The sequence below is a fragment of the Acartia tonsa genome, chromosome 12 (genome assembly GCF_053477335.1).
Source record: "Acartia tonsa isolate MP-2025a chromosome 12, ASM5347733v1, whole genome shotgun sequence".
Lineage (NCBI taxonomy): Eukaryota > Metazoa > Arthropoda > Copepoda > Calanoida > Acartiidae > Acartia > Acartia tonsa.
In genome coordinates this window covers 32,236,777-32,255,084 of record NC_137271.1, presented here as the reverse complement: position 1 = coordinate 32,255,084, position 18,308 = coordinate 32,236,777, and the positions used below count along the sequence as shown (strand labels likewise).

Genomic DNA, 18,308 nt, shown 5'->3' with positions numbered 1-18,308 from the left:
TTTAATTCATATTAAATGATAGCAATAACCATTTAAAAAATTTCTAGTACCAGCTGCTAAACGGCTAGAACCGGCTGAAAACGGCTGGGAGCGGCCAAGAGTATGAAGAGTAGATAGGGCTTGTGACATGTCTAGGGGTAGGTTTTTATGGGTGCTGAGCTCAAAAATACTACTAAAAATAGTGAAGGCCAATCCATATGGCAGCTGGGTAACAGCTTCAGCTCAGCTGTGAGCGGCCAAGAGTAGAATGAGTAGATAGGGCTTGTGACGTGTTTAGGGGTAGGTTTTCATGGGTGCTGAGCTCAAAAAGCTACCAAAAATAGTGGCGACCCATCCATATGGCAGCTGAGTAACAGCTGCAGCTCAGCTGCAAGCGGCCAAGAGTAGAATGAGTAGATAGGGCTTGTGACGTGTCTAGGGGTAGGTTTTTATGGGTGCTGAGCTCAAAAATGGTACCAAAAATAGTGGCGGCCAATACATATGGCAGCTGGGTAACAGCTGCTGCTTAGCTGCGAGCGGTCAAGAGTAGAATGAGTAGATGGGGCTTATGACGTGTCTAGGGGTAGGTTTTTATGGGTGCTGAGCTCAAAAATGCTACCAAAAATAGTGGCGGTCCATTCATATGGCAGCTGGGTAACGGCCGCAGCTCAGCTGTGAGAGGCCAAGAGTAGAATGAGTAGATAGGTTTTTATGGGTGCTGAGCTCAAAAATACTACCAAAAATAGTGATGGCCAATCCATGTGGCAGTTGAGTAATAGCTGCTGCACAGCTGCAAGCAGCCAAGAGTAGAATGAGTAGATAGGGCTTATGACGTGTCTAGGGGTAGGTTTTAATGGGTGCTGAGCTCAAAAATGGTACCAAAAATAGTGGCGGCCAATCTATATGGCATCTGAGCAACAGCTGCAGCTCAGATGGGAGCGGCCAAGAGTAAAATGAGTACAAAGGGCTTGTGACGGGGTAAGTTTTTATGGGTACTGAGCTCAAAAATGCTCCCAATAATAGTGGCGACCCATCCATATGGCAGCTGGGTAACGGCTGCAGCTCAGCTGGGGGAGGCTAAGAGTAGAATGAGTAGATAGGGCTTGTGGGCTGTAGCTGTTACCCAGCTGCCATATGGATGAGCCGCAACTATTATTGGTAGTATTTTTGAGCTCAGCACTCATAAATACCTACCCCTGGACACGTCACAAGCCCTATGTACTCATTCTACTTTCGGCCACTCCCAGCTGAGCTGCCGCCGTTACCCAGCTGCCACATGGATGGGTCACCACTACTTTTGGTAGAATTTTGAGCTCAGCACTCATAAAAACCTACCCTAAGACACATCACAAGCCCTATCTACTCATTCTACTCTTGGCCGCTCCTAGCTGAGCTGCAGCTGTTACTCAGCTGCCATATATGGATTGGTCACCACTATTTTTAGTAGCATATTTGAGCTCAACACCCATAAAAACCTACCCCGAGACACGTCACAAGCTCTATCTACTCATTATACTCTTGGTGGCGCGCAGCTGAGCTGCAGCTGTTACTCAGCTGCCATATGGATGGGTCGCCACTATTTTTGGTAGCAATTTTGAGCTCAGCACCCATAAAAACCTACCCCTAGACATGTCACAAGCCCTATCTACTCTTCATACTCTTGGCCGCTCCCAGCCGTTTTCAGCCGGTTCTAGCTGTTTAGCGGCTGGTACTAGAAATTTTAAAAATGGTTATTGCTATCATTTAATATGAATTAAACCAAAACTATCTTTTAAAAAGTTGATTCCTACGTAAATAATGATGAATTTGCCCAAAAAATAGGCTAAAAACGGCTTTATCTACTCATTATACTCTTGGTGGCGTGCAGCTTAGCTGCATCTGTTACCCAGCTGCAATGTGGATGGGTCGCCACTGTTTTTGGTACCATTTTTGAGCTCAGCACCCATGAAAACCTTCCACTAGACACATCACATGCCCTATGTACTCATTCTACTCTTGGCCTCTACCAGCTGAGCTTCGGCCGTTACCCAGCTGCCATATGGATGGGCTGCCACTATTTTTGGTACCATTTTTGAGCTCAGCACCCATAAAAACCTACCTCTAGACACGTCACAAGCCCTATCTAATTATTCTATTCTTAGCCGCTCGCAGCTGAGCAGCAGCTATTACTTAACTGCCATAGGGATTGGCCGAAACTATTTTTAGAAGCATTTTTGAGTTCAGCACCCATAAAAACCTAATCCTGGACACGTCACATGCCTCATGTACTCATTCTACTCTTGGCCTATCTTGTCTGAGCTGCGGCCGTTACCCAGCTGAGCTGCGTCCATTACCCAGCTGCCATGTGGATGGGCCTCCACTATTTTTGTTAGCATTTTTGAGCTCAGCACCTATAAAAACCTACCCCTAGACACGTCACAAGCCCTATCTACTCATTCTACTCTTGGCGGCTCGCAGCTGAGCTGCAGCTGTTACCCAGCTGCCATATGGATTGGTCGTCACTATCTTTAGTAGCATTTTTGAGCTCAGCACCCATAGAAACCTACCCCTAGACATGTCACAAGCCCTATCTACCCTTTATACTCTTGGCGGCTCCCAGCCGTTTTCAGCCGGTTCTAGCCGTTTAGCAGCTGGTACTAAAAATTTTAAAAATGGTTATTGTTATCATTTAACATGAATTAAACCAGAAATATGTTTTAAAAAGTTTATTCCTACGTAATTAATGATGAATTTGCCCTAAAAATAGGCAAAAAACGGCTAAACGGCTGAGCTGCCAGCCGCCAGCCGTTACTTTTCCAACTTTTTGTTCGATTTAGGGAAAATAGACCTATCAAGGATTACTCATGCAAAATTTCAGATCGAAACTCGAATTCTAAGTGCCATTTGCTCACTGATTACGAGATGGTTGCATTAAAAACCCCCCCCTTAATCCATTTTTTCAGTGGAAAAGGTGCTAAACCGACTGCAGCGCCCAAGAAAGAACCAGCTGCTAAACCAAGCGGCCCAAGGAATAATCATTAGAATTGATATTTAATTTTGTTATTGTTCATTCATCCAAAAGATGGGAGATTTTTGCCCCATATCACCACGTACACATAGTTTTTTTTCTCAAGATTTCTCGAGAAAAAAATAAAATTATGCTAGTTAATATTTTAACATTAACGCATTTAATGTAGAACTTAGTAACAAAATAGTTTCAATATTTTATTCTGATTTAACCCCTCCTTGCTTACTTATTTTCCCTCCCTCTCCTAATAATAATTTTCTTATAAATTAATGATAAACTGTGTAGAGTTGTAAAGCCTGATGCTAAAGCAGCAGCCGCTGAATCAAAGCCAGCCGCTGCCAGCAAACCAACATCCGCAGCTGGTCCACCTAAAAAGGTAATTCCGTTTTTATTTTAAAAATTCTACTAAAAATGTGAATTGTTTGCTCTAAGTAAAATTTTTTTTGTGTTTGTATCAATGAATCGTTCGACTTCAATGGTAGTTTTATATTTAGAGTAAATCTTCAATTTTCTACCAAATATCAGGGATCTTAAGGAATAAGACAATTTGAAATTAATAGTAGGTAGTTTCTATTTGATGATAAACAAAACAAAACTACTACTTTTGTAGATTATGTTAATGGCTGAAAAGTTTGGATACTAGTTTTGAACCAACCAATCCCAAGTCAATGAAAGTGCCCAAAGTTTTTGACCAACGAATAAAATAATATGGTTATAAATAAAACTTTAGTTTAATTAACAGTCCAAAATCCCCCCTGACAAAGATTGCCAAGGTTAAAGTCACGCCACAAAAATAAACATTTTTGTTTGTATTTTAAGGTTGTTAAAAGTGGTGGTGCTAAAAAGGCGGGACCTGGTGGCGGTGGAGCTAAATCCGGAGGCGGTAGCGGTGCAGATTCATCACAGGTATTCAACTTTTTTCGAACCAAATTTCTTCATGTAAATTTTTTTAAAAACAGTTTATTCCACTTTACCTTTCTGATTTTGTTATATTTATTCATGTTGCATATCTGTGTCTTAAAACACAAAATATTACATAGACTATAGACCAGCTACTCGTATTATCAGGCATAATATTAGATTAACCCCTCCCTCCTCTTAGAAAAAATATTTTTAAGTGGATAACGCCAGGCTTCGAAACCGATTAATATCTGCTGGATGAAAAATCAAGTATTGTATCGTATTACAGACAATTTTCCACTAATAATAAAATAAAAATTTCAGAGTATTGGTCTGGAGCCCGACATATCACTGGAGGATGCGGAGGAACGGTGTGAGGAAGTGTTCAGTACTGATATACTGTCAGGGCTTGGAGACTCTAACTGGAAAAACAGGTTGGCTTTGTTTGTTTGTATACCTCTAGAGGCCTCTGTGAAAGATAGGCATATAGTTTTTAACTTTTCCACCAATTAAAAGTATATCAACTCTCTCATGCTTTCAACCTTATAAGGACCTCCAAAACAATGGTCTCTCAAAAAGCTTGGAACTTTATTTCTGTACACATTGTTGAGATTTAAATGTCATACATTATACAATATATTTATAAACCTACAACTTCATGATACAGGATTATATTTATTGGATATACAAATTGATCTTTAAATATTTTGTCTTCAGATTGGCGGCAATGGAAACCGTAGTGTCTACCCTTGATTCTGCACCAGAGAAAATAAAAACAGGTATATTTATATTACTTAAAATGGTGTAGGAGATAAAATATAATTTGAACTTGAAGGGGCTTACATTTATTGATATCATTTAATTCAATTGTAAAGTCAGATATATCATTAATATAGGGAAAAAAAATTTTGTACTGACACAACTTTTATCATAGAATTTTTTCACTTCAGGGTTGATTGTGCTAAAGTTGTTATCAACAAAGAAGCCTGGTCTCAAAGAAAACAATTTCCAAGTTCTTGGATTAAAACTGAAAGCCATCTCTCTGGTTGCTAAGGTAAAAGATTAATTTTTATTGAAAGCAATATATTTTAAATAAGATTTAGTTGATCCTACCCCATAGATGTACTTGATTTACGATGTACTTGCTTTGACTTAAAAAAAGTTGAAGTTAAAAATGATTTTCTTTAGACGAAATTTCTTGTTTTTCAGTAAGATACTACTTCATGAATTAGAATATTGTATGATAGTTTGATGCTTCATATTATACACAAGCTGCTGCACCCCTAGAGACTTCTATGTGAAATTTATAAGAGTATTTTTGTTTATTTTTTTCATTAAGCAATTTCTCTTGATTTTTAAAAAAATCTTCTAGAGAGCCATAAAATCTTCACTGTTAAAGAAAGCCGCATCGGCCTAGCAATATGGGAGAATGGTAAAGATACAGGGACAACCAAACACTCATCCTGTTACTTTACAATTTTAAGATTAGATACGAAATAAACTTTTTGTTTTAGAAAAGTAGCATAACTCAGCAAGGCTGGGACACCCTGTACCCAGAAATCATTGACAAGTTCTCTGACAAGAAAAACCTGGAGAACACTCGGAACACCCTGTATGATATAGCGGATTCCTCACATTTTCCCACAATTTTCTCAGCGGTGCTGGAGGGCGCGTTTAATCAGAAGAATCCTGCGGTTAAGGTAAGGGATTGCTTCGAAACCGATTAATATCCGCTGGATTAGAACCAGAAAGCTGTCTATAATACGATGCGATAGCTGACTATTCTTCATTTTCATACCAAATTTTGTTTAATTTATGTTAGTAGCGCGGCGATTACTGGCAATATTTTAGATTTAAAAAAAATTGAATTTAAGAGAAGTGATATTTTTCGTATATTTTGATTTTGAACATGCATATATTTCAAAAGGTTGAATTTTAAGCTTTTATACCTAAGTGATTTTGAAAATTAGAAATACAAAGAGCTTCTTGAAAATATCCTGCATGCAAGAAAATCACGATATCAAAAATATCTTGCACCGTGTGAAGTGGAAGCTCATTTTTTTATTTTGACTACCTAAAGCTTATTTATATTTTCAGTTGTGGATCTTCATTCATTTTTGCACGTAATATATTTTGGTTTATTTAATGTGCAAATATTAAAAAGGCCAAAGCATACTTTTGACGCAAATTGCTTAAATTTTAACACCCACCCTCCACCCCACCCCGTGTGTGTGATCTTTCACTTTTTTGTTGGTTTAGGTTGAAGCCCTAAATTGGGCGGCAGATGGTTTAAAGTTGTTTGGTCTTGCGGGAGTCCAACCTAAGATAGCTTTGGACATGATTAAGAAGGGCCTGTCTGAAACCAACCCTGGCGTTAGGACGGCTTCCATTGGATTATTAGGTAGGTTCTTCTATATATAGTAGAATCATTTCGCTCTGTATGTTTGTGTGTAGCAAAAAATCTCAGCAACTTCTATACCAATTTGGTTTTGTTTTTCAGATAATTTTATTATCACAACTTTTTTTGAGAGAGAAAGGATAAACCCTTCCATAAAAAAAATGCGAATATTTCTAAAAAAAATCTTTTCTTCCCATGTTTTTTAAAGGACTTATGATAGTTTTTTTTTACCTTTGCGAAGTTCCTAGAACCTATAATGTTAGATCTGTATTGTTAAAATTAAAATATTGATTTTTCTCCCTGAAAATATTATGTGAAACTTCCCTTCAGAAACTCATATCCATTTACTTTTAAAGGAGTTTTGCATTGGTTCGTGGGTGCCATGGCCCGCCGCATGTTTGAGGATGAGAAACCGCAAGTGTTGAGTCAAATAGACGCGGAGATAGAGAAGTATGCTGGTCAGCCCACTCCTGCACCTACAAGGTTTGACAATTTTCTTCCTCGGGAACTAAAAAGAGACCAGTAGGTTGCGGGTAAATTCCGTAAAGGTGTGAGTTTTAAGGCTTAAAAAAAGTAGTCGAACGATAATATTCACTAATAATGTATATTCCTTATTGAAAAGAACTTTAGACAAAAAAAAATTTAAGTTAAAAAAATTGTTAAAAAATGGAAAATTCATCGAATGCTTCGCTAATGTCAAACTGACAATGAGAACAAAATAGACAATTGAATTATAAAAAAAATATTGGAAAGGGTTTAAAAAATTACAAATAATGGCAATTATTTCAAAGATATTAATTTTTAAAAACATTATTTGATTGTCCATGGTAATTCTTTGTATTTTATGTTAAAAATAAATTTTTGTCAGCTTGACATTAGCAAAGCATTCGGTGAAAATTTCAGGTATTTAAAACAATTTTAAGGTATCTGTCTTTGGTTCTATTCAATAAGGAATACACATATTTAGAGAATATTATCGTTCTACTTCTGTTTTTAAACATAAAACTCACATTTTTACGGAAATTACCCGCAACCTACTTGTCTCTTTAAAAATACAAAGAAATTGATTTATGGTAACAAAACATATTCTTACATGGTAACTTTACCAATCACAATTTGCTTGCTATTTTTTTCGTGTATTGATAAAGCTTACTACGAAAAATAAATTAATATATCTCTTTTTATAAATAAAATTTGTTATTTATTTATGCTGTATAAAGCATATAAGTTATATTTCCATCTACGCATCTATGACCGTTTTCGGTCTTGTTTTGATTGCTTTCACAACAGATCTGTATCATTCATATTAAGTACTTTAATATACGTTTTGTAACTATCTCCTTATTTTCAGAGGCCCCAAGTCACGTGGAGGAGGTGGAGGTGGGGGCATTGATGGAGGTGAGGAGGATGGAGACGGGGGAGACGACGGGGGTGATAGTGGAGCCGTTATTGAAGATCTGGTGCCTAGGAATAATATTGCTGCACAACTTACCCCAGAATTGTTAGATATGATTAAGGTATATTTCTTTTCTTAGTTGGATCTTGACCTTATCCGTATTAAAAAGTTACAGGATGTTTGTTAGTCTGTACCTTAAGTTCTCGCTATTGCTTGATTTCTACCCTCTTAAAAGAATTGCCGTTAGAAAAAAAAATATCCCGCATTTTTTTCTGTTTTCTGTTTCTAGAAAATTAGAAATGAAATATTTTTAAGTGCCCCTAGAGGCCTTTAGTGGCGTAGCCTCTAGCATATGATAACAAAACAGGATGATATTAATACAGGGGTGTATATTCTGCACAAGATTTATTTTTTTTTCCCTACTACAATTTTTTTTTTATTTTTCTTCCCCCCCTAGTTTTTTCTCACCAAGTAGGGGAAAAATGGAAAAATATTTAAAGAACTCTATATTTTATTTATTTTATCCCTCCTACCACACATTTTTTCACCAAGTAGGGGGGGAAATGGAAAAAATGTTTTCAGTTTTCTTAATTTTTACATTTTTTTTCCCTCCAACCACTTATTTTTTATTTTTTTTCCCCCTCCTGAGCAGGGGATCCCATGTAGAATATACACCCCTGTATTAATACTGAAAAATAATTTAGGATAAAAATTGGAAAATCCGCAAAGAAGGTTTAGACAAACTGAAAGAGATTGTCAACACAGCCAAGTTTATTACAAATGATCTAGGAGGCCTCCCATCCGCTTTGGGTCCCAGGTATGATTTTTTTAAGGGATAGGATTATGGACAAAAATGTAATCTTTAGATTAAACTTTAGTACCTATGTGGTAATCTTTTCAGTAACGACCCCATCATCTAGGTTTTTTTTTTAAAGGTAGGTAGCAAGGTAAAACAAGAGTCTAGCCTAAAACTATCCCTGTACCAATTTAAAGCTATCCTTATAAGGAGTACTCTGTCGTTCCAGTGCAGTGGTTAAGGGAGATCTTAAGGGACAAACAAACAAAATCTTACTACTTTTTCTATTCAGAACAACAGACATGAACAAAATCTTGGCAACCCAAGCCTTGGAATTAGTCGGGGAGCTCGCCATTGCCATGGGCCCGCAGACACGAGTTCAAATCCCGCAGTTGTTGCCGTGTGTACTGGCCGCGTTGGCCGACAGCAAGAATACTGTGCGGGCCGCGGCTAGGGCCACCCTGAATACGATGGTGAAGGAGACCTCGTTGAAGGATATGTTTGTCAATGAGATTGTTAGCACAGCAGTTGCCAAGGTGAGTTGATGTAATTTTTTTGATGGCAATCCGTCGAATTTTTGGGCCGGATTCGGATTTCGGATTCTTAAAAGAATCCGTCAAAAAAAGTTGCGGATTCCGGATTCTCATTTTTAACGGATTCCGGATTCTAGCAATATTTTAAAACGCTTTTTTTTAAATTAAAAAATTTAAGTGCTACGTATGTCCTAAAAATTCATTTTTTTGTTTTTTTTCTGTAATTCACTTCCGAGAATTAAACCAGATTTTAAAAGATATTATATATAATGATGATTATCTTTGCCTTTAAACAGGGGAAGTTGAAAGAAAAAACTCAAGACGCTAATTTTAGCCTACAAATTCAGAATCCGGAATCCGCTATTAAAAAACGGATTCCGGATTCGGATTCCAAAATTGGCCTAAAAATTGGGCGGATTCCGGATTGCCAACCCTAGACTAATTTTGCTTTTCCACAAAGTGCTTATTGAGCTATGATCCCCCCACTTATTTTAATTTATATAAAAGATAAGGGATTGAGGATTTTTTTGCTTTACTAGGCACTTTGAGAGAAAGCATTGATGTTAGTACAATGTATATTGGTAGTGAATTTGTAATGATACTATGATTTAGTGAAGATTAAAAAAACAACAGTTAAACACAGTTATAATATACAAATAATATTATGGTACTAAATGTTTATGCTTAAATAATATATTGCATAGAATGGCTGATAAAGTGTTATTCACAGATGGATCGTAGTACGAACGTACGAATAAATCCTAGATATATTGTAGCATCGCTACTAAAAAACTGTATTTTTTAGGGAAATCCATTTGTGAAGCAAGAAATCTGGACCTGGCTTAGCGAGGTTCTGTCTGATGGAAAGGGATTACCTAAAGAAGAATTAATCGCCTGCCTCACACCTTTATATGCTGGGGTTGAAGACAGGTTGGTTTTATTATCTTAGTTTTGTCATTTTTTCCTTCTGGTAAATTCATTTTCATCTCGGCGGCTATCCATTATGATTATACGGTTAAAGTTTTGTTAAGATTACAGGGAAATATAAACATTTTCTTTATGATTTACTTCTCTGTTATATCGCTAGGAAATGTCATTTTAAAAACAATATGGGTTAAATTGCATTTTACTGGCTACTGATTTCTTTATTTCACTTTTTTAAAAATACTGTTTATTTCTTATTACTTCTGTCTGACTGAACTTTCAATCCTTTTGAAAATAGAAAGTCTAATAAAGGATTATAATTTTTCTAGATCAGCTGATGTGCGTAAACCAGCCCAGGACTGTGTTCTACCCATCATGAAGCACATCGGGTTCGAGGCCATGCGGAGGGCCACCGAAAAACTGTCGCCCGTATCGAAGAACACAATCACGCCGCTGCTTGAAAAAGCCCGCGGCGAATTGCCCGCCGTTGCTGCACCGCCGCCAAAATCAGCTGGCAAACCAGCGGGCGGTGTACCATCCAAAGCTAAGCCAGTTCGGGAGCCGTCAAGTGATGCGATCAAAACCGGCGGCAGCAAGCCAGCATCTGCCGCTGGTAGTAAAACTGTAGCAAAATCCAAGCTGGGGCTAACAAAACCGAGCGCGTCCAAAAAGGCGACAGAAGATTTAGATACTTCTCCCTTGTACCAGGTACAAGCTTTCTTATAACTTGTACGATAACGTCCAAAATTGTCAAATTATAAATGTAGTTAAAAGTATTGATTTTTTATCTTTTATTGTAGCTTTAATAGCTTATAAATATTGGAGGATAAAGGTTTGTAGATTCTTTTTGTTCCTCTCCTTGTTATATTATGTATGCCCTTTTTAAAAATATTTTTGCCTTTTTTCACGGGTAGTTTCACGAAAGGCATTTGAACTTGATTTAGTGAACCGCATACATAAATTGCATATATCACAAAAAAAAGACGATTTTCAAGTCTTGATATTTTCAAAACTACGTGGTAGAAAATTGAAATTCTTTCAAATATATGCCAAATAAATATAGTTTAACCCATTAACTAGCAAAAAATATGCGGTTAACTAAATTAAGTTAAAATGCATTTCGTGAAACTACTCCTTTTAATATTTTTTTTTATTTTGATGGCTCTCAGGACCTTTAAAACAGTAATCTCCAAAAGTTTTCTGTTTGTCTGCCTGTGTGTGTATAACACTCCATTAATTTCGGCATTTTTTGGCCGATTTTCATCAGTTTTAAATTTTTAGGTTTAAAGCATTCGAAAATCATTTTTGGACATTCTATAAAGTAATTGGGTGTTTATCTGCCAAAGTAGTTGGATACTTACTTACTAATCTTGCAGGGGTGTGTATTCTGCAAATTTGACCTTGCTAAATAGGGGGTAAAAAAATATGTGGTTTGGGGGGTTGGAATGTAAAAATTTAGAAAACTGTAAACATTTTTTTCCATTTTTCTCCCCTCTTTGGTGTAAAAAAACTAAAAGAATATGTAAGAGGGGGGAAAATATGAATAAAATTAAGAGTTCTGTAAATATTTTTCCATTTTTTCCCCTTTAGTGGAAAAAAATTTTAAAAAATTATAGCAGGGGGAAAAAATAAATCTTGTGCAGAATATACACCCCTGTAATCTTGTTTCTTGTTATTTCAGGCTAACAAACTGAAAAGCCAGAGATTTAAGGACGAGAGCAAGTTAAAGATCCTGAAATGGAACTTCAGCACCCCGCGGGCTGAGTTTGTGGACCAGCTGAAGGAGCAGATGACCGCTGCCAGCTTCAATAGGTCCCTCTTCACCATGATGTTTCATTCAGGTATCATCCTTTTATATAAAGAAGTAAGAGTTTTTTTGTCTAGCTTCAGACCTCGATAGTTTATGGAATTGATTAGTTATCTAGTTTAGAAAAGCTTCACATAAGTTAGGCTATTTTAATTTATAGATTTTTAAGTATTGGAATGGTTTTAGGCTATTTTTACAATCTTCAAATACAACTAGGAGCACAGCAACTAGTAGTTTTGAAAGTATGTAAGAATCGTCCTATTGATTTCAAATAGTTCATGATCTTTTATGTAACAATTTGAAATCGTAGCAACTCTTTATTTTAAGCTTGGATATTTTGATATGGTTACACAAACAATCTTGAAATATTTCACTTCCCTCATGATTTTTAAAGGGGGGGGGGGGTAAAATGTGGTGACTCGTCACACGACATACCAGCAATTTTATTTTGGGTGCTACTCCCTTAGTTTTAGAGATAATTGGATGAAATCTTTTGGGCTGGGTCACTAATTACCCCAACTATTGGTATCTTTAAAAAAAAACGGCGGCGGGACCGCCGCTCCCGCCGCCCGCCGCCCGCCGCCACCAAAAAAAAATTTTTTATTGCATTTCTCGCCGAATTAGGCAATTTGGAATCATTTGAGACCATGTTATTTTTTTCAAAAATTTTTCCCCTTACATGGAACCCTGCGGGGGGACTTAGTCATTTTTTTCAAATTCTCGTTTATCAAGGTATATTTAAATACAGTAATTTTCCTGTGATTTTGAAGATATTGAAACAAAATCTTTTTAGGTTGGTAAGTAAAAAATATTTGAATTAAGAAAACGGCGGCGGGACCGCCGCTCCCGCCGTCCGCCGCAGTTTTCCGCCGCCACCAAAATTTTTTTTTTTTAAACATAATCTTTTATCTTTTAAGGTGTTGGGTGGGTAAGTAAAAAAACATGGTCTCAAATGATTCTAAATCGCCTAATTCGGCGAGAAATGCAATTTTTTTCTGGTGGCGGCGGAAAACGGCGGAGGACAGCGGGAGCGGTGGTCCCGCCGCCGTTTTCCGCGGTGGTACCTCTGCCATTTTTTATTTAAATATTTTTTACTGACCTAGCTAAAAAGATTTTGTTTCAATATCTTTAAAAGCACAGGAGTAGCACTGTATTTAAGATATACCTTGATAAACGAGAATTTGAAAAAAATGTCCCCCCGCAGGGTTGCTTGTAAGGGGAAAAATTTTTGAAAAAAATAATATGGTCTCAAATGATTCCAAATTGCCTAATTCGGCAAGAAATGCAATAAAAAAAATTTTTTGGTGGCGGCGGAAAACGGCGGCGGACGGCGGGAGCGGCGGTCCCGCCGCCGTTTTCTTAATTCAAATACTTTTTACTTACCAACCTAAAAAGATTTTGTTTCAATATCTTTAAAATCACAGGAGTAGCACTGTATTTAAGATATACCTTGATAAACGAGAATTTGAAAAAAATGACTAAGTCCCCCCACAGGGTTGCTTGTAAGGGGAAAAATTTTTGAAAAAAATAACATGGTCTCAAATGATTCCAAATTGCCTAATTCGGCGAGAAATGCAATAAAAAAATTTATTTTGGTGGCGGCTTAAAGAGTTAAGGTACTTAGAGTAGTGAACTTTTATATGTCTTAGTAGAATATATTAGGCATTAGATAGATATGATTATATGTTAAAGAATTTTTAACATTGACCAGACCAAACTTTTTTTATTTGACAATATCGAAAAAAGTTAAAGAGATTTGCCACATAAATTACATGAGAATGGTCTATTTTTTTCCAAATATGTATAGCCAAAACACCAATTTTAGATAATCTTTTTTAACATGTTTCACAAGAGTTATAAAAAAATTGAACAGGGGTTCCCCTTGGGACAAGTTACTTAAAAAACATAAAAAATAACGTCCGGTTCACTATAGGACAGGTTTTCTATACATTCTTTTTTAAAAAAATAAAGAAAACCGTCCGGTTTACTTACAATATACACATTATCTCACGCGGAAATACCAACTAACCATACAACATATATATATATAAAAAGACCATTCTCATGTAATTTATGTTGCAAATCACTAACTCTTTTAGATATTGTCAAATAAAAAAAGTTTGGTCAGGTCAATGTTCAAATTCTTTATCACAATCATATCTATCAAATGCCTAATATATTCTACTAAGACATATAAAAAGATCACTACTCTAAGTACCATACTGAATATTTTATTGGTCATTCTTTGTTGTTATGTGTATTTTATTGTATAAAAAGTTTAAAGTTCTATTAACTAGTAAATGCTATCTAAAGTTGTATTTATGACAAAAAAGTTTTTGCCATATATAACACGCAACGAAGTTGAAAATAAAAATGAAAAACTCATTTTTTAAGGAAAATCCCTGGTAAAATCTCTTAATTTTAATCAATAACTTTATATTATGCACTACTACGTTATTTAAAATAGAAAAAACTTAAAGTTCACTATTTTTTTTTAAATGCACTTCGTGAAACTATTGTGGTATGCGGCAACTCTGGGCCATGCAGAAACCAAGACATTATAGTGATGCTACGCACCCAGCTAAATCCTGTTATTCTACAATTGTAAAGCCACCTGCAAATATGTCAGATAACGGTATTGATTTCATCTCTCAGTTGTCCTGCAAGTGGAGGGAGGGGTGTTACCCCTCCCTCTCCCTTCTTAAGCACCGGAACCTTCCCCTTCAACCACCAAGTTATCAGCACCACCTCAGCCCTGAGGATAAAGGATCTAAGCCTTCCCTCACCTGATAGAATCACCCCCACACAGACTGTTGTTGTCACAGTAATCATCAAACCTTCCCTTTTAGTACCCAGACCTACCACTCAACCCCTCTATGCTTATCTACCTAGTGTGCTGTTCCATGGGCTATCCTGCCTCCCCCGGACAGGGATAGCCATCTACCTAACCATTGCAACTATCTATGTTTTACTTGTATGATTTACCTTTAACTATCTTTATTCCTAATCCATATGTATTTATATTATGTTGTACAACTTTAGTAAACCTTAGACCCTGAATAAAGGAACAACTGAATAGACTCTGTTTATTATTTAGTGATTGCTAGAGAAGCGTAGCTTCTCTATAGTATAGGTGTCCACGTCTGTTCACACTGCCGTAGTCATTTGAACTCTGGTGTCTGCCATTTATCCTAGGCGGATACCACACTATCCCTTTAATTTTTTCTCCTGCATTTTAAGATAGCCAACTGAAAGTTTTGGTTTAGTTAAGATTCCCTAAACTGTTGAGCATACTTTGTACAATTTACTTGGTCCGTGTGTCTCTCAGTCATGCTTAAAGTTGTATGAATATTATGTATTTATTAAAGTTTGTAAATTTTTATGATTTACTTTAGATTTTAAGCAGCACTTGAAGGCCCTGGATCAACTGTTGGAATTCGCAGCATCTGATGTGGACGCTCTTATGGCCAATCTTGACCTCATTCTTAAATGGATTACACTGAGGTAGTAGGAGGATTTTTTATTTCAAGAGCGTATTTTTTCACAATATTCCGTAAAATTGGGTGCAAGCTTCCAGTAAAATGCGCTTATTAGGTAAAACTGCACTTAATTTTGACCTAACGCATATTATAATTAATTACGCATAAATAAGGTCAGTTTGACCTTATAAGCGCATTTGACTGGAAGCTTGCACCAAATTTTACGGAATGTTTCGAAAAAAATGACTTTATTTTCATTCTTAACATTAGACGTTATTTTCTGGGGATAAAAATTTTTACTAGTATTTTGATTATTAATTGTTTTAGATTTTTTGAGACAAATCCAAGTGTCAATCTAAAAGGTACGTATCTATATTTATTTATCAAGTTTATCTTTTTATAAAATTAACAGGATGTATGTCTGTAGCGAATTATATCACTAATAGCAGAAACGATATGGTTCTCCTTTACTGTGAAGCTTCTTATAGGTCTATGGAAGATTTTGGGGTATGGTAGAGTCTGGAAAAACTAATCCTACAATATAAAAAAAATTCTTTTCTTTATAGAACTAAAATTTAATGTGAAGGATGAATCCCCCCGCCTCCCCCTTCACTTAACTAAAATTAAAATATTATGAGTTCTAATTGATATATAACATAGTACGTGGATATTATGACAGGAGAAATTTTTTTGTCAATTTAGGTTGCTAATATGGACATAACTTATTGGTCAGTTCTTTCATCCAGTAGGAGGGGATGGGGTAAAGGGGGTGGATTGGGGTCATACAGCAAGTTTCCCTTTAATAGTAAATCCATCAGTACATATTATTTTTGTTCAGGATTGGAGTATCTGATTCAAGTATTTACCCTTCTGTCTGAAGCAGAGGATGGTTATGTACTGCATGAACTAGAGGCGTCCGCATTCATCCCATATCTTGTTAACAAGATGGGAGATCCTAAGGTGTGTACAACAAGCATACATTTATTACCCCAGATCAATCATATAAAGTAATCCGTTGAACTTAAAAAGGATTTTATAGCAGATTAAGTTCATTTTAGCCATTATTAAGAATGACAAAAACTTTTTTACGTTATCAAAGTTGTAAGGATATTTTGTCTGCAGCTTAAAAGCTGAACCTATTAAGTTTTTACATTTTATGGAAGCTTCTGGGATGGTTTTTTGGATATTTGATTTTATAGATTTAACTCTTTTTTGGGTTTATAGGACATTCCTCTGCTTTCCCAACCATTCATTATGCTCAGCTTCTAGGGGCGCATCTGCTATTGATACTTCTAAAGTTCAAAGCAATAAATCGTTTTTTCATGATAATATTAAATACATTTGTATTTTGGTGTATTTTTTATGCCTTTTTGAAAAAGGCATCTAGTGTTCACTTCTTTCACCAATTCAAAAAAAATTCAATACTTTCTACTATTTCTAGTCATTTCTATGGTATTGGGTTTATTTATATGGTTTTCATCAATTATTTTTTTTAGGATCAAATCCGCAACTATTGCCGTACCATAATGCGCCTGATCTGCGGGCTGTACACGCCCACCAAGCTGTTCCCCTACCTGATGACTGGGCTGGCCAACAAGAACGCCAAGCTGAGGGCGGAGTGCCTGGAGGAGTTGGGCAACCACATTAGGAGCTCTGGCCTCGAGGTGTGTGGCCCCCAACCAGCCAGCTCCTTGAAGGTAAAACCTAGATTTTATGAATATTGACAATTAAGATAAGAAACTTCTGATTTTTGGTTTCCTTGAAAACACGAGCTCATAAAAATAACGAATGAAGAAAATATAGAGTGAGTTATAGAGCAGATGTTTAGTTGTCTTAGAAAACAAAAAGAGAGAAAATTATGCGATATATTAAAGACCTTCGACATGATGCTCATTTGTACAGGAAATATTCACAAAAAAGAGTTATGCTTTTGTTAGAAACATAGATACAAGTGTTAGAAACATAGCACTAAATTATGTTTATATTTAGGAAATAGCCAAGCAAATAGCAGACAGAGATACAAGTGTTATAAACATAGCACTAAATTATGTTTATATTTAGGAAATAGCCAAGCAAATTGTGCGGGAAGGATGCTATATCCCCCTTGAGGCTTAAGACTTACAGATTGGCTAGTTATAGAGCAGCTTTTGCAATAATAAACTACCTGGGTCTGTAATGCAGGGAAGGATCAAATTATCACAATCTCACCAGAGGTTATCCAAAGGGTGCAGGGGGCCAGGACGGGAGTACGGTTAGGGTCTCCAGGCGGGGCCTCAGGGCATTTAATGGAGTCTGGAAATATTGGAAGATCTTGATGTTAGGCCTAAACAAATAGAGTTATATTTTGGGAAATTTGGTGGAAACCTAAACTTCACCCGGCCTAAGCTATTGTCCTATCCTCCCCCCAATTACATTATTTGTTAATAGGGAAGGTGGAAAGGTTAATGATTTGAAGAACTAAGCTGTACCTGGATGTTAATTCTGGACAGCTTAGTTTTCCAAAGAGCCGGCAGACATTATAATTAAGCGGTCTGAAAAATGAAAATCTGTAATTTGCTATTTGCAACCGCGAAATTATGATGTCTGCCGCAGTGAGCCGCAGGCAGCCTCTGTTCTTCTCCAAATTTGGTGGCCTGAAAGTGTACATACATTAGCGTACATGACACTCCCGGCAAGAAAAAGAAGAACATAGGGCTGTGGGCTGATCACTGCAATGTACAATATAAAGTGGAGAAAAAAGAATACATGACAATACACCCCCGAAGCCGTCACCGCTGGACCTTTAAAAAATGGAAGTGGCATTCGGAGTGGCTGGTCATCACATTTTTTTTTGGAATTATTATGTCTTTTCTGAAAGACATATTGGTTTTGGATTTGAATAAAAAATGGAAGAAAGGGAAAAGGAAAACACATTGGAAAAAATGAATTTACAATTTTAATTTTTGGAATTGGAGACAAAGGTCCATGGTCTCCAGTTCTTTTTTGGCGGCTGAGAGGTCCGCGTTGGCCTCACGGGCTTGCTTCCGGGCACGCTGGGAGGCTTTTTTAAATTTTCTAACTTTGGTTAGAGAAATTTGGCGCCAGGGGGT

General features: G+C 36.6%; 1 protein-coding gene and 1 long non-coding RNA gene across 4 annotated transcripts in view; one reads left to right on the top strand and one right to left on the bottom strand.

Annotated features, from left to right (window-relative positions):
- msps (msps cytoskeleton-associated protein 5) overlaps positions 1-18,308 on the top strand; it is a 49,453-nt gene that overhangs the window by 7,534 nt on the left and 23,611 nt on the right. For all 3 annotated transcript variants that reach the window (XR_013884415.1, XR_013884414.1, XM_080178179.1), the window contains exons 16-34: positions 2,922-2,987; positions 3,272-3,362; positions 3,806-3,892; positions 4,211-4,320; positions 4,604-4,665; positions 4,837-4,940; positions 5,401-5,586; positions 6,146-6,287; positions 6,641-6,767; positions 7,636-7,801; positions 8,385-8,497; positions 8,769-9,012; positions 9,815-9,939; positions 10,263-10,641; positions 11,615-11,774; positions 15,136-15,244; positions 15,547-15,581; positions 16,058-16,179; positions 16,716-16,916. Coding sequence is in view for 1 of the 3 variants with exons in the window: in XM_080178179.1 (XP_080034305.1) it covers positions 2,922-2,987; positions 3,272-3,362; positions 3,806-3,892; positions 4,211-4,320; positions 4,604-4,665; positions 4,837-4,940; positions 5,401-5,586; positions 6,146-6,287; positions 6,641-6,767; positions 7,636-7,801; positions 8,385-8,497; positions 8,769-9,012; positions 9,815-9,939; positions 10,263-10,641; positions 11,615-11,774; positions 15,136-15,244; positions 15,547-15,581; positions 16,058-16,179; positions 16,716-16,916 (2,629 nt within the window). In the remaining 2 variants the exon portion in view is untranslated. The remainder of the gene's footprint in view (positions 1-2,921; positions 2,988-3,271; positions 3,363-3,805; positions 3,893-4,210; positions 4,321-4,603; positions 4,666-4,836; positions 4,941-5,400; positions 5,587-6,145; positions 6,288-6,640; positions 6,768-7,635; positions 7,802-8,384; positions 8,498-8,768; positions 9,013-9,814; positions 9,940-10,262; positions 10,642-11,614; positions 11,775-15,135; positions 15,245-15,546; positions 15,582-16,057; positions 16,180-16,715; positions 16,917-18,308) is intronic.
- Positions 17,416-17,987, bottom strand: LOC145333038 (uncharacterized). Its single transcript, XR_013884421.1, has 2 exons — positions 17,688-17,987; positions 17,416-17,542 (listed from the first exon to the last, which is right to left on the bottom strand). It is a non-coding gene; the product is annotated as an uncharacterized LOC145333038 (long non-coding RNA).